At 39.2% G+C, this 15883-nt stretch overlaps 1 protein-coding gene across 1 annotated transcript in view; it reads left to right on the top strand.

Moving 5' to 3' along the window:
- The window catches only part of DEPDC1B (DEP domain containing 1B), a 96295-nt gene that overhangs the window by 79074 nt on the left and 1338 nt on the right, over positions 1-15883 (top strand). The window contains exons 6-8 of the mRNA XM_006876136.1: positions 2870-2917; positions 9127-9267; positions 15725-15877. Of these exons, the coding sequence (XP_006876198.1) occupies positions 2870-2917; positions 9127-9267; positions 15725-15877 (342 nt within the window). The remainder of the gene's footprint in view (positions 1-2869; positions 2918-9126; positions 9268-15724; positions 15878-15883) is intronic.

The following is a 15883-nucleotide window of genomic DNA, read 5'->3' as shown; positions in this document are numbered from 1 at the left end:
AGTCTAGCACATTAACCTACGGTGCCACACCAGGACTCCATTTAAAGACCTATATTTACTTTAATAAATATAGGTCTTCAAAATGCTAGAAATGCTTTAACTTTTTATACTTTTTCATCTAAACTGGTTGACCTATCAGGAAAAAGAAAGCATTTTGTCAGTCATCTATTTCTGTTTTTTATTTGGAAAAATATGGTATACATGTTGCTGTTCACTATCAAATTGTTTCTGACTCAGGGGGACCCAGTATGACAAAGCAGAACTGCCCAATAGGGTTTCCTCTGCTGTAATGTTTCTAGGAGCAGGTCAACAGGTCTTTTCTCCTAAGGGGCCACTAGTGGGTTCAAACCATTTGCATTTCAGTTAGCAGCTAAGTGCTTGACCATTGTGCAACCAGGCCTCCTGTGGTACCTGTGTTGTTGTTGTTGTTGTTAAGTGCTGTCTTAATCAGTTCCAACTTATAGTGACTCTGTATAGAGTTTTTGAGGAGGGGCTGGTGGATTTGAACCATGGACTTTGCAGTTAGCAGTCCAGTGCTTCTCCTGTGTGCCATCGCAGCAGGACTCCTATAGTGAGCTCCAATCCCAGCCTGGTTTTATAAAGCTTCCAGCTTTCTTCCAATGGATAAGGGATGGACCATAGAATTGGATAGATTCTTCTATTGGACCTTCTTTTTTGTTCAACTCTGAATGCTGAGATTAGATGGAACTAGAATGAGCTTTCAGATGTGGGAAGATGCAATTGTGCTTTTGTGGTTTTTGTAAATATATTTTTGGACTGGGAGCTCCTGGGCAGCAGACAGAGTTGGACCAGAGAAGCCTGAGGAGTTAACGAGAAGGAAAAGAGGCATATTGTCTGACAGGGACAAAATGTCTTTTGAAACCTGAAGCAATATTCCTGCATCAAGACTGAAGGACTCTGGAAGACAAAAATGAATAGACTTGTGAATTCATGAGTTGTCATGTTAATATCAACATTTAAATTACCTTACATAGAATGAGGGAAGTGTAGCCTTTGAAATACATGTAAAATCCTCTGACATTTTCTGAGTGTAGCAAACTTTAACACTTAGAGTACCAGTTAGATAACCTGGCATCTTTCAATTTATTATGTAAGTTCTTCAGAAAGAAGAGAGTACTTCACAAACCTCAGGTTCATTAGATCAAACACAGTTCCACAAGCATCTTGTAATTTTCAGGGAGTGGAGAGGATGCAGAAGTGGATGCTGGCCTGGTTCATCTGGTGTCTGTGCGAGGCCTGGAGGGAAGAGACTCCACCAAATGTTCCCTGGATTTTTTGTAGCAATGTCTCTATTATAATTTTACATTATGATAGTACCTAGTGGTGCTGTCATGATCCACACAGTTGAAAGCCTTTGTGTAGTCAAATCAGGATTTGAGGAAGGCTCATAAACAATCTGTGATATGCAGATGATACTACCTTGCTTGCTGAAACCAAGAGGACTGAAAATACTTATTGTTGTAGACCAAAGACCACAGCCTTTAGTATAGGCTGCACCTCAATGTAAAGAAAACAAAAATCCTCATCACTGGACCAATAAATACATCCGTATAAATGGAAAAAAGATTGAAGTTGTCAAAGACTTCATTTTGCTTGGATCAACCATCAACACTCATGGAAGCAGCAGAAATCAAACTACATATTGCACTGGACATATCTGCTGCACAAGACCTCTTTAAAGTGTTGAAGAGCAAAGATGTCAGTTTGAGGACTAAGGTGCACCTGACCCAATTCTTGGTATTTTCAATAACCTCATATGAATGTGAAGCTGGATAGTGATTAAGGAAGACCATAAAATAATTGATGTGGTTGAGTTATGGTGTTGGAGGAGGATTTTGAAAGTACCTTGGACTGCCAAAAGAACCAACAGATCTGTGTTGGAAGAAATACAGCCAGAGTGCTCCTTGGAAGCCAGGATCGTCAGACTTGGTCTCTCATACTTTGGACATATTGTAATGCAGGACCAGTCCCTGGAGAAGGATATCATGTTTGGTAAAGTAGAGGGTCGGAGAAAAAGAGGAAGACTCCCAACGAGATGAATTGGCACAGTGGCAGCAGTGATGGGCTCAGGCATAGCAACAATTATGAGGTTGGTCCAGGATCGGGCAGTATTTCTTTCTGTTGTGCATAGAGTCGCTGTGAGCCACTATGTACTTGAGGTCACCTAACAATAACAACAACAACAACAACTGGTGCTGTGGGCTTAGGTATTGGGCTAATAACCACAAAGTCAGTGGTTCAAACCCACCAGCCTCTCCAGGGGAGAAAGAAGGCACTCTGCTTCCGTAAAGTTTTATTGTCTCAGAAACTCTGTGTATGATCGTTGAGAACTGGAATCGATTCGATGGCAGTGGGTTTGATTGTGATTTTGGTTAATATTCATGGCACATTTCTGCATGTCACTGGAGCTTTCTCACTCAAAATATTTTAATAATGGAAACATTTAAAAGGATACTTATATTGGACTTACAGAATTTGCCTTTTCTTGGGTGTTTGTGAACTGGTTTCATGAATACATTTGATAGCTAATATTTTGCTTTTGTCTGATTTTTTTTTTTCCTTCTGCAATTCTCAGGATAGTTGATTTGTCTGTTGGCTTGTTTCTTTGAAACAAACTGTCAGATGTCTTGTTTTTACTAAAGGCTTAAGATGTGTGACGTATCCTTAAAGACATGATTTTTTACAATTAAATGTTCTGAAACAAAAAGTGAGATATATATATCATCTGCACATATATTTCATATTTTACGTGGACAGTCAGTACATTCTCACTGTGCCAAGATTGCATATAATTTCTTGAGTTATTTTTAATTGAAAAAATTACTTTTTTATTTTCCTTTTCCTGTAGAAGAACTTCCTCATTGGGTACTGTCAGCTATGAAGTGTTTGGCAAATTGTAAGTACTAATTACCTACCAATTTTATAAAATTAACAGTAATTAGTGCCCTGAATTGGAAAATATTTTTGCATAATGGCCTCAGCACTGATTTGAAACTGTGATACTGAGAGTTAGCTATTTGGAATGAAGTACTATGCTTTAAGGAACCCTGGTAGCATAGTGGATTATGAGCTGAGCTGCTAACTTCAAGGTCAGTAGTTCGGATCTGCCAGTCACTTCATTAAAGAAAGATGAGACTGTCTGCTTCTGTAAAGATTTACAGTCTTGGAAACCCTATACGGGGTTGCTATGAGTCAGAATTGACTCGATGGCACATCACCACCCCTGTGCTTTTTATCACCACCACTATGGTGGCTCCATACCATAAGCACTGGACTACGGCCCACAAGGTTTTTGGTTTGAGCCCACCAGCTGCTCCCTGGGAGAAGATGAGGCTTTCTGCTTCCACAAAGATTTAAAGCCTCGGAAACCCTGTGCAGGGTCACCGTGAGTCAGAGATGACTCCATGGTACTTCATAGCAACAACTATGCTTTTATTGATAAATTTATTTGTGGCTTAATGAAAGGACTGAGTTATAGAAAGTTTTTAATGAAATTTAGTGCTTGCCCTTTCTAGTGGATGCCATAACACTGCAGATATAAAATCTATACTATCTTGTCTTATTGCTTCACCATTCGAAAAAAGGACATTAGTGATATTGCATGTGATATTATAACAGATATTGCCTGTTAACAGTTTACATAGATTCCTAAGGATCCCCTGCATTTATTTTTATATCAGTTTTTATGTGTTTGTATTTATATCCATTTGCTCAGCAGACCTTGACTAGTATGGGATTTTCATGGGTAATATTTTAAGTGGGAGAGTGATGTTTTGGAAGACTGATATGATGGGTTTGGAAGGAAACGAACCTACATGAAGAGATCCAAGAAAGGCTGTTTCTGTGATTTGGATGTAAGATGAGGGCTCTGGACCAGTGTGGTTCCTCTGAGGATAATAGATCGCTAACACTACCATTTTTTTCTGGGGATTTTCAAAAGGCTTAACGCAAAGAAGGAATTTTAATGGCTAATGGCTGAGTCCAAAAAAGTTATTTTCATAAAAGTCCAGTTCTTTTGACAGATTTATAATAGTGCTGTTTGGTCTAGAATGGCTTTTATTGTGGTTGTTGGCTACTGTCGAGTTGAGTTTTGACTCCTAGTGACCCCCTTGTGACAGAGTAGAACTGCTCTGGAGGGTTTTCTTGTCTGTGATCTTCTTGGAAGCATATGTTTAGGTTTTTCTCTCCTGGAGCTGCAGGGTGGGTTTGAACTGCCAACTTGGTGTAGTAGCCAAATGCTTGACTGTGTGCCTCATCCAGGAGCCTCACAAATCACCCCAGATAAGTCATTTCTTCCCTTTTGGGTAGGACTGGCATATAGATGGAGTCCTGGCATGACACTGTAGGTTAATATGCTGAACTGCAAAGTTGATTTGAACCACAGGGTCGGTAGTTCAAGCTCACCAGCCACTCCTTGGAAACACTGTACAGGGTCATTATGGGTTGAAACTGACTCGACGACACATAGCAACAACAACAACAACAGCATATAGATGGAATTCTGGTGTGGAGCCATAGGACAAGCACTCCATCTCAAGGTCAGTTTGAACCACAAGATTGATGGTTCAAACTCACCAGCTGCTCCTAGGAGTACTGGGTTGCTATGAGTTGGAACTGACTCAGTGGCATTTAATAGCAATATTAGCATATAGGTAGGTAGATGTCTAGATCCTGAGATTTAACTGAAATTAGTTTTGTTTGTTTATACAGTGGAACTCAGTATGAATGTAATGTGGATAATCTTAGTAGTATTAGGTAGAAAATGATGAAAGAATGCTATTCTGAATATGATTAGCAGTGTTGGTTCGTGTGAAGCCTACAGTCCTCTGGGTTGAAATATTAAAATATTTATTGACTATTGGTTTTTATTTTGGAACTTTTGAGATGCATAATACTGTGCTTTTAGTGTGGGGAGTGGTTTTTATTATTCCTGTGAACTGTATGAAGTAAATTCAGTTTAAATGATACTTTTGGCCAGAAAAAGAAATGACAAAACATAAGATATAAAAAGGAAATTACTCATTTCTAAACTTCTGGCATGTCAAGGATTTGGAAGTTGGTTAGCTTGGAATGAACAAAGTCACTATAACAAACCTGTTAGAGTGTATTACTAGAAATCTGATGCTGAATTTCTAGTGATTACCTGGTAAGACGCTGTAGGATCATCAGTGGCCTGTGAACCATAAGGTTGACATTTCAAACCCACCAGCTGCTCCTCGGAAACCCTGTTCAGGGTCACTGTGAGTTGAAACCAACTCAACGGCACTTAACAACAACAATAATTACGAAAATGTATTGAAGAGGATACATTTCCCTCAAGTAAGATGGACATATAAAAGCATCAGTTTATGCAGAAAGGCTAGATTACTTGGTATTACACAGTAATGGAGAGGAGAGATGGGGGAGTGACTCTTGGTGCTGATCCTCATGGGTAAGGTGGTATGTGACCAGGTGGGAAATCTGGGAAACAGGGAATATGTCTCACAGGTATCAAGTACAACGCTTCGTGAATGGCTGACATACAGTAAGATGCTTCTTCATGTATCAAAGAACAAAAGCCTCCTTGTGATTATTGTTGTTGTTAAGTGCCCCTGAGTCAGTTCTGACCCATAGCGACCCTGTGTAGAGTTTCTGAGGAGCGGCTGGTGAGCTTGAACCGCTGACCTTACTGTTCAAAGCAACTTTGCAATCCAGTCCATTCATCCACAGCACCATAGCAGGACTCTTTTGAGTAGTCTTATAAAATTACAGATTTTTCCAGAAATCTATTTAGCCCCCCCCAAATTTACTCTGAGCTCATTTAAATAATGGCATCTTCCTTGTCCTCCTAACTCTTGTAAGTCTGGATTCCTCATCTACAAGGAAATAGAAAACTAGCGTATATACTTTGAAAGCCTTTTCTGTTAGGTGTTGACTCCTTTCTTTCCCTTTGGTCATGCTGCATTTATTGTAGATCATTTACCCATTGCTGTTGGCCAGCCTCCTGGTTAGCCACAGATGGATGCTGTACAAACCAGGTGAACTGTGTTTTCCTTCATTGTGTGTGTTGTTGTTGTTAAGTGCTGTGGAGTAGGTTCCAATTCACAGCGACCCTGTACAGGGTTTTCGAGGTTGTAAGTCTGTACGGGAGCAGAACGCCTCATCTTTCTCCCGTGGAACTGCCGGTAGTTTAGAACTGCTGATCGTGAGATTAGCAGCTCGATTCGTCAACCACTGCACTACCAGAGCTCCTTATTGTGTGTGTAGGTTACTAAAACTCACTCACTCCCATTGAATTGATTCGGACTCAATGACCTGATTTGGGGTAGAGTAGAACTGCTCTCTGAGGCTGTAAATCTTTCAGAAACAGAAAGCCTCATCTTTCTCTCAAGGAGCAGTTGGTGAGTTTGAACTGCTGATCTTAATGTTTAGCAGCCCAATGTGTAACCCATTACCCACAAGGACCCCTATATAGGTCACTATAAATGAAGTGGATTTTAAAAAGGGAAGCAAAAATAAAGTATCTATAAGGAATAACATTTATTTAAAAAAATTGTTGTTATTGTTAGGTGCCATCGAGTCAGTTCCAACTCATAGTAGCCCTATGTACAACAGAACACAACTGGTCCTGTGCCAGCCTCACAATAATAAACAGTGAAACAAACAAAATCCACTACATTAAAAAAAAAAGATACATTGTGAGGTTCAAGATGATTAAGAGATGAAACACCATAAAAATATGGCCACCTCTCACAGTGATCACTATGAACTAGTAGTTTTCCTATTTCCAAAAAGGATGTGAAATGCTCCACAAAGGGCATTAGATTGAACCACGCACTTATCCTGGTAGGGAGTAATTGTAGCACTGTATAGCTTGCTGAGACCTATCAAGCTAATTATTTTAATTGTTGAAGCTTGGGATGTTTCAGAGGCGGGAACAAGAAAAATTGGCTACATTTGCTATTAGCTTAATGTCATACCACATATTGATCTTTAATAATTTTCAGTTTTGCCAATTAAAGTAAATTATTTTATATGAATTATAAAAATTAAAGTGGAGTCCTGGTGTGGTGCTGATCAGTTTGAACCACAAGGTTGGCGGTTCAAACCCACCAGCTGCTCCTTGGAAACCCATATAACCCATTTTTCACAAGGAGACCCATTTTTCACAATGTCCCAGTGGTGTTGAAATGTGAAGCCCTTTGCTTTTTTTTTTTTTTTTAACTGTTCCTTTTAGCTTATTCAGTTAGAACAATCCTGTAGGAATAATTTCCTTTTAAACTTTTCTTGGCTGCTTCTTTTGCTCTGCAGTGGGGAGAGGTCTGTTTGGGTTCAGTTGTTGAGTCTTGTGTTCCTGCTTGACCGAGAGTTGGCCAGTGCAGTCACACACCTTCTTTCTTCCTTGCTGTAATGGAAATAAGAAGGCTGGCCCAACTGTACCTCAGGGGACCACTTGCCATGGTCTCAGGGCACAGACACTTCTAGATCCTCTCTCAACTTGCCAGTATAAATCTGTGGTCTTTGTATTAACTGTTGGCGTCATTTGCTGCCAATTCTGGAGAGAAGCTTAGCCAGGACCAGCGTCTTCCATGCTTCCTACAGTTGTTCTAACTTTGCAGTGTGACTCTGCTTGATAACACTGTCTTTCAATTGCTGACCAAGGATCAAATAGTTTTCTGTGAGGTGCCGTCCAGTCAGCTCTAACTCAAAGTGACCCTCTCTGTACAACAGAACTGCCCTTTCCTGTGCCATACTCACAAGCGTCCACTGTCGCAGTCACTGTATCAATTCATCTCGTTGGGAATCTTCTTCTTTTTCAGTGACTGTGTATCTTAGCAAGCATGATATCCTCTCCAGGGAATGGTCCCTGCTGATAACATGTTCAAAGTACAAAAGACCAAGGATCTTCATTCTTGCTTCTAAGGAGCATTCTGGTTTTACTTCTTCCAAGACAAATTTGGTTGTTCTGCTTTCAGTTAGTATTCTTCAGCAACATTATAATTTAAGTGCATCAATTCTGCTTGGTCTTCCCTATTTGTTATCCAGCTTTTGCATGCGTATAAAATGATTGAAATACCATGGCTTGGGTCAGGCATACCTTAGTCCATACTTTACTCTACTTGTTACTACTTTGCAGATGCCTTTAGCAGCAGATTTGCTCACTGTAATGTGTAGTTTGATTTCTTGACTACTACTTTCATGGGTATTGATTGTGGATCCAAGTAAAATGAAATCCTTGACAACTTTAATTTTTTCTCCATTTACCATAATGCTGCTCAGCATACAGGGTGAATAAATATGGTAAAAGATACAACCCTGGCACACACCATTTTGGCACACACCCTTTCTGATTTTAAACCTGAAGAATCCCCTTGTTCTGTTTGAACGAACAACTGCCTCTTGGTCTGTGTACAGATTCTGCATGCGCACAATTAGGTGTTCTGAAATCTCCATTCTTTGCAAGTTTATTTATAATTTGTTGTAATTCTCATAGTGAATGCCTTTGCATAGTCAATAAAACACAAGTAACCATCTTTCTGGTGTTCTTTGTTTCAGTCAAGCTCCACCTGACATCAGCAATGGTAGCCCTCATTCCTTGTCCTTTTCTGAATTAGACTTTTGATGTTTCCTGTGTCATTCATTATTTTCTGAGTCAGAATGAATGAACAAGCCATAATGTAAAATCTCCTTATCAGGGTATCTTTCTAAAAACTATAAATTTTTACGACTCTGCAATAATTTAGTCAGAGGCATAATTGATTATTTCATTCATCTCAGTAGCTCTGGGATTTTATATTATAGCAATGATGAAATAATGAAAAAATTCTTTCTAACTAGTCTATTACATTTTGAGTTAATCAGTATTTTGGTTACATGTATCAAGACTAGGGAAAATATTGAATATTTCATAGCAAACAATCATTATTTGTATTTAATAAAAGTGCCTTTCAGAAGAGCATGTAGGAAAGAGTATGTGTGTTCAGACATAAAGCCTTTTGTACCATCATTTCCCCCATGAAAGCATTTCTGATTTTACGTATTTGTATACATCACATACGTACATAAAGACAGATACTTCCAATTAATTGCCCCATTAATGTTTCTCTTTCTCCTTTTTAAAACTAGGGCCTAATTGTTCAGATTTGAAGCAGCCTATGTACTTAGGATTTGAAAAAGATGTCTTTAAAACTATAGCTGATTACTACAGGCACTTGAAAGAGCCTCTGCTTACATTTCATCTTTTCGATGCTTTTGTCAGCGTACTAGGTAAGTTGTGGTGAAAATATATTTGTATTATTGATAATAAATCATTTCATTATCTTGCTACTTCCATTAAGCAAAGACCTTACTACTTTTGAAATAAAAACTAAAATGGTGAAACCATATTATGGATGAAACTCAAAGCAAAGGTCAGTAGTTTTTATTTCTTAAGAAAGAATACTGCGTTTTATTTCATTTTTGTACAAAGAAGTATGACTTTAGTGGTAAGGGACTAGGTAAATTTGACGTTTGTTGTTCATAATTAAATCTCTTCTGTATATAACTTTATGAATAGTCAAGTATGGAGGGTTTACTTTAATTTAGAAATCTAACGTTTTATAGAAGAAATAGGTTTTTGTAGAATTATTTGCTACTTAAGACTTGTAACATAAATATAGTAACTTTATCATTCCCTAAAACTTGTAACTGTTCTTCACAAAGATTTATATATCTGACTTTACACTATCAAGGAAACAGTAAAAAAGACAGAGAAGAAAAGTCATTATTATTGGCTTAGGTCTTTATGGGAAGCAGAAAGTTTCGAACTGCTGACCTTGCAGTTCACAGCCTGATTCGTAACCACTACAGTGATCCTGCATAGGGTTTCCGAGGCTGTAAATCTTGACAGGAGCAGAAAGCCTCATCTTTATCTGGTAGTTTTGAACTGTTGACTGTGAGATTAGCCGCCCGATTCGTAACCACTACGTAGCTACCAGAGCTTCTTATATGTAATCAAAACGTCAGTTTTAAAGACCAAATCATTGTGTGATAATCATATTTCATTATGTAAATTTGTATAAATGAGCATACATTTGCTTTGCCGTCTATCAAAACATGGTGGTTCAGTGGATTAAGCATTGGGCTGCTAACTGAAAGGTCCATGGTTCAAACCCATCAGCTGCTCTATGAGAGAAAGACGAGGCAGTCTGAGGCCACAATGATCCCCACCCTCGGAAACCCTGGGAGCAGTTCTGCTCTGTCCTGGAGAGTAGCTGTGAGTCGGAATGAACGACATGGTAGCGGGTTTGGTTTATTTTTTAGAGGGGCGGGGGTCTTCTGTCAAAATAATACTTTCCTCCCCTCCCCATTTTCTTTTCTGTCCTTTCTCATTGCCCCTATCTATCTTACTATTTTCTGTCTGGAAAAGTCTAGATAGTCCCATAGTATCCTCACAAAGTAAAGTACCTGTATTATGTGTAGATAAAGTGACACTGTAGGATCAGCACTGGAGTGTGTACCACAAGGTCAGCAGTTCAAACCTACCCGCTGCCTCCTGGAAACCCTATGCAGGCTTACTGTGAGTTGGAACTGACTCAACAGCACTTAGCAACAGCAATAGTCTCATAGCACAATATCACAGATTTTAGGATTTTGTAGTTCTCTGATAATAACCACAATAATAAAAAAAAAAGCATATAAACTATGTTCTTGTAGAGAACATAATTTATATTCTTCAAACAGATTAATTTTGAAACATATGAAAGGATTTGACCATTTGTTGGATTTTGACTCCACTGGCCAGCATTCTTGGTATTTTGTTTACAGTTGAAGGAATGGGAGCATCCTGAGAAACAGTGAACACTTGCTGTTTAGATCACATATGGACTAATTTATCAGATTCCAATTATAGCCATCTACTGGCGTGGCACTGTTGGATAAACAGTGGACTACTAAATACCAGGTTGGTGGTTCAAGCCTACCAGCCACTACTTGGAAACCTATGCAGTGTCATTATGAGCAGGAACTGACTTCATGGCATTAAACAACAACACCAACTACCATTATGGGAGCACTGTGACTCCACAGGCTAAACACTAGACTGTGAACCACAAGGTTGGTAGTTCGAGCCCACTAGCCACTTCATGGAAGAAAGTTGAGACTTTCTGCTCCTGCAAAGATTGAAAGCCTTGGCAACCCCATACAGGATCGCTGAGTCGGAACCAAGTTGGTAACAACAGCACAGCAAAAACTGAGTGTCTCCAGGGATTCCCTCACTTTGGATGTGCTGGCTACAAATTTGGAGTTTTTCAACTATCCCTTTAGCCATCTCACTTCTGACTTGTGGGCTCTCACCGCTCCCCTGGAGTTATTCACAGGAATGATTCACTTAAAACTTTATTATTATAAAAGATGCAAATCAGCATCAACATAAAGCAAGTTTGGTAGGGTTCACAGTGTGAAGATTCCATGTCCTCAAACAGGAATGTATTAACTTCCCACACCAATCACTGTCTTTCACTAGCCAGGATGCCCAAGGAGCTTCTATGTCCAGAGACCCCTACTCTAGACATTAGACAGGATGGATTGAATCACACCTACTTCCACCGCCCTCCCCCGTCAGCTATTTGAAGGCTGTTTGGTGTTTTCTGGCCTAGCCAATAAATGAGAGTCACTTCAGTAGCATAAAATCTCAGGTGTCATCATAAACAAAGGTAACAAAATTCCTAGGGTTTAATGATATCTATCTTTCAGGAACCAAGGACAAACACCCAGTTATATTGGATAAAGCTAAATTCTTTACCCCACAGCCACCTTCTAAAATATCATCTTCAGAGGGCTAAAGGTGGAGAGAGCTGAGTAGACGGGGAAATTATTGCAGCACTGTGGTTTAATGCAAGGTCGGTTTGAGTTGCAAGGTTGGCACTTCACACTCCCCTGATGCTCCTTGGAAACCGTGTACAGGGTTGCTGTGAGTTGGAACCGACTTGACAGCACTTAGCAACAACAACAAAAACAAGCATCAGTTAAGGATAGACTAGTGCACGTTGGATTATTACAGTCTATTAAGCATGCCAATCCAGTTCTTCTTAAGTGACTATATTTGAGACAATTTCCATCGACAACTTTTATTTTTATTTGGTAAGATCTTTATGTAGTGAAAGAAGTAAATGTTCCACATTAGAGAAGATCATAATTTTTTTATATGGCTAGCAAAGGTGATCTCATATAGCAATTTTATTATCTTCAGTGGGAAAAGATAAATATCAAGGTTGAGTAAACATGTAGGTTGAATCCTAGTAGGGTCATTGTTGTTGTTAAGTGCCATCAAATTGGTTCCAACTCATAGCAATCCTGAATAGGGTTTCCAAGGAATAGCTAGCTGGTGGGTTTGAATCATTGACCTGTGGTTAGCAATTCAGTGCTTATCCTATAACGTCACATCAGGACTACTGGCTTAAGCCATCTGACTTTCTTTGTTTTCATATCACCATTTGTTGTTGTTGTTGTTAGGTGCCATTGAGAGGGTTCCAACTCATAGTGACCCTGTCTTGGGCTTATGAGGAATGGCTGGTGAGTTTGAACTGCCAGCCTTGCAGTTAGCAGGTCAGTGCTTATCCTACAGGGTCACAGGAGGACTTGGCATATCACTATATAAAGTATTTAAATCAATCTAGTGGTTACGAGTTGGGCTGCTAATCTCAAGGTCAGCAGTTTGAAACTACCTACCGTTCGTGGGAGAAAGATGAGGCTTTCTGCTTCCATAAAGATTAACAGCCTCAGAAACCCTATTAAGGGTCACTGTGAGTCGGAACCAACTTCACAGCACAGAACCACCACCACCACATTGCTTAGAAACTAAAAATTTTACTTCATTTTTACTGGAATTGCTTTTCAGTTTGGTTAATGAACTTCTTTGGAGGTTTGTTTGCTTCTAGCATGGTTGAGTTTGTACCAAGGCTATGACCCTGAGAACAGTTAATTATTATAGATGCAGGAAAGAGTTATTAAGAAGTTTGGAGATGTAAAACTTTACATACAATTAAGTTCATTTTGATTTGTTTTAATTTGATTATGCCATCTGATCTAAATTGTTAGATCATTATAACTTATCTCTCCAAAGTGGCATTTTCTTGCAAGGGAGCTTCAAAAAGTTCATAGGAAAATCCCATAATCTTTGAGTTCCGGTTTGCCATAAACTTTTTCAAAAATTTTTTGTGTGAATTGGGTGAAGGTTTACAGAACAGAGTATCAGTTTTATATTTAGCAAATCATGCACTTTGTTTCATCTCATTGATTACAGTCCCTCAATATGTGTAAGGTTATATTGTTTCATGATACCTTTTCAATCTGTATGCTGAACAAATAACCCAAGAAGCTGGACTCCATGAAGAAGAATGCCAGGGTTAAAGGAAGGCTCATTAACAACCTACGAAATGCATATGACTGACACAGCCTTGCTTGCTGAAAACAAGGAGAATTTGAAGCCATTACTAATGAAGGTCAAAGACTACAGCCTTTTAGTGTGAATTACACTATAATATAAAGAAAACAAAAATTCTCACCAGACCAACTAGCAACACCATGATAAACAGAGAAAAGTTGTCAACAATTTTATTTTACTTGTACTCACAATCAGTGTCCCTGGAAGCAGTAGTCAGATCAGAGGATACATTGCATTGGACAAATCTGCTCAAAAGACTTCTTTAAAGTGTTAAAAAGTAAATATGTCAGTTTGAGGACTAAGGTGGGTGTGACTCAAGCCATGTATGTTCAGTTGCCTCATATGCATGCAAAAACTGGAAAATGAATAAGGAAGGCTTAAGAAGAATTGTTGTTGTTGTTGTTAAGTGCCATCGAGTCAGGTCCGACCCATAGCAACCCTGTTATAGGATTTCCAAGGAGCCACTAGTGAGCTTCAACCGCCGACATTGCGGTTCAAACAACTTTGAAGTCCAGTGCATTCATTCACAGCGCCACATTGATGCATTTGAATTGTGGTGCGGGTAAAGAATAGTGAATATTCCATGGACTGCCAAAAGAACAAACACATCTGTGTTGGAAGAAGGCTAGCCAGAATGCTCCTTAGAAGCTATGATGGTAAAATTTCATCTCACATACATTGTACATGTTACTAGGAGGGATCAGTCCCTGAAGAAGGACATTATGCATGGTAATGGAGAGGGTCAGCACAAACAGATGAAGACTCCCAATGAGATAGATTGACATGGTGACTGCAACAATGGGCTCAAACAGCAACAGTGCTGAGGGTGTTGCTGGATTCATCCTGTTATACCTAGGGTCCTTAGGAGTAGGAACCTAACAACAACAAAAACAAGATGTTTCATATAAATGTAGTCATACAGTATTTGTTTTTCTGTGTCCGACTTAGTTCACTCAGCATAATGTTTTCAGGATTCATTTATGTGGCAGCATGTATGAGACCTTAGTTGATTTTCTTTTTTGAATATTTATTGTGGCTTGGGTGAAGCTTTGCAGAGTAAGATTGTTTCCCATTCAGCAATTCATACTTGATTCTGCGATGTTAGCTGCAATCCCCTCAACATAACAGCACTTTTGCTCCTTTCTCTCTGTGTCTCATCATTTGTCTTTCGATTTGTTATAGTGTGGTGGCTTGTGTGTTGCTGTGATGCTAGAAGCTATGCCAGTGGTATTTTAAATACCAACAGGGTTATGCACGATGGACAGGTTTCAGCAGAGCTTCCAGACTGGGACAGACTAGGAAAAAAGAGAGGCTGAGTATTCTGAATAGTTAAGCACTGAAAACCTTCAGACTGCTAACCACTGGTCAGTGATTCATACCCAGCATCTAGTCCATGGGAGACAGATGAGGCTGTCTACTCATGTAAACATTTCCAGTCTCAGAAACCCTATGATAGATAGGCTTCTTACACGTCAGCATCAACTTGCTGGCAGGGGTGTGGTTTTGGTTTACTAGGCCCATTAAAGGAGCCCTGCTTGTATAGAGGGTTAAATGTTGAGCTGCTAGCTACAAGGTCAGTGGTTCAAGCCAGAGACTAAGTGGAACATAAAAATGTTGGATAGAGAGCAAATGAGTTGGTGGAACCATCATTACCTCATTGGAAGGCTTGGCTATGGGTGTGCCCAGGAGCAAATAGAATTAAAGAGAATACAATATTAAAATGCCCTTATTTTAGTAAAATTTTAACAGATGGTCGGTAACACAGAATCAGCACACTTAGCCAGGTGGATCTACTTTGCAGTGAAGTGACTATGGGAATTTTAGTTCTGTTTTGAAAACCTTGAGAGTCATGGATGATCATGAGGAAGATCATGAGGAAATAAGGAGGAGAGCAATGGCGTATGCATACTGCTGCTCACGCTGTCTTGGACCTGTTACTGAATAGAGAAGAACTGCCTTCGCCTGATTGTTCCTGTTCACTTAGAAAGAATCCTATGATATTCTAGTTATGTCTCTCAAGGATGTAGGTGGGAAAATGGCTGCATCTGTTCTAGATTCCTGGTTGATAGTTTGTATTTTCCATGCTGATTTTGTTTTGTTTTTTTAAAAATTTTACTGTTATTTTATATGCTGATTTCTAAAGGACAGAGCACCTATAATCAATTGGTCCAAATTAGTTTTATGTCATTTTAGTAGTAAATATTTCTGACAAATGTGAACATAGCAAATCCATATGTGTTTCAGTGGTGGTGGTGGTGCTGATGATGTGGTTTTAAAACACAAGCATTTTTTCTAAATCAGGCTTGTTACAGAAAGAGAAAATGGCTGTTGAAGCATTTCAAGTTTGCTGCCTCCTTTTACCACCTGAAAACAGAAGGAAGTTACAACTGTTGATGAGGATGATGGCACGGATCTGTTTAAACAAGGAAATGCCACCACTGTGTGAGGACTTTGGTACCC

The sequence above is a fragment of the Chrysochloris asiatica genome, unplaced genomic scaffold (assembly GCF_000296735.1).
Source record: "Chrysochloris asiatica unplaced genomic scaffold, ChrAsi1.0 scaffold00355, whole genome shotgun sequence".
Taxonomy (NCBI): Eukaryota; Metazoa; Chordata; class Mammalia; order Afrosoricida; family Chrysochloridae; genus Chrysochloris; species Chrysochloris asiatica.
Note: the sequence above shows the minus strand (reverse complement) of the source record. Positions and strands in the feature narration are given on the sequence as shown.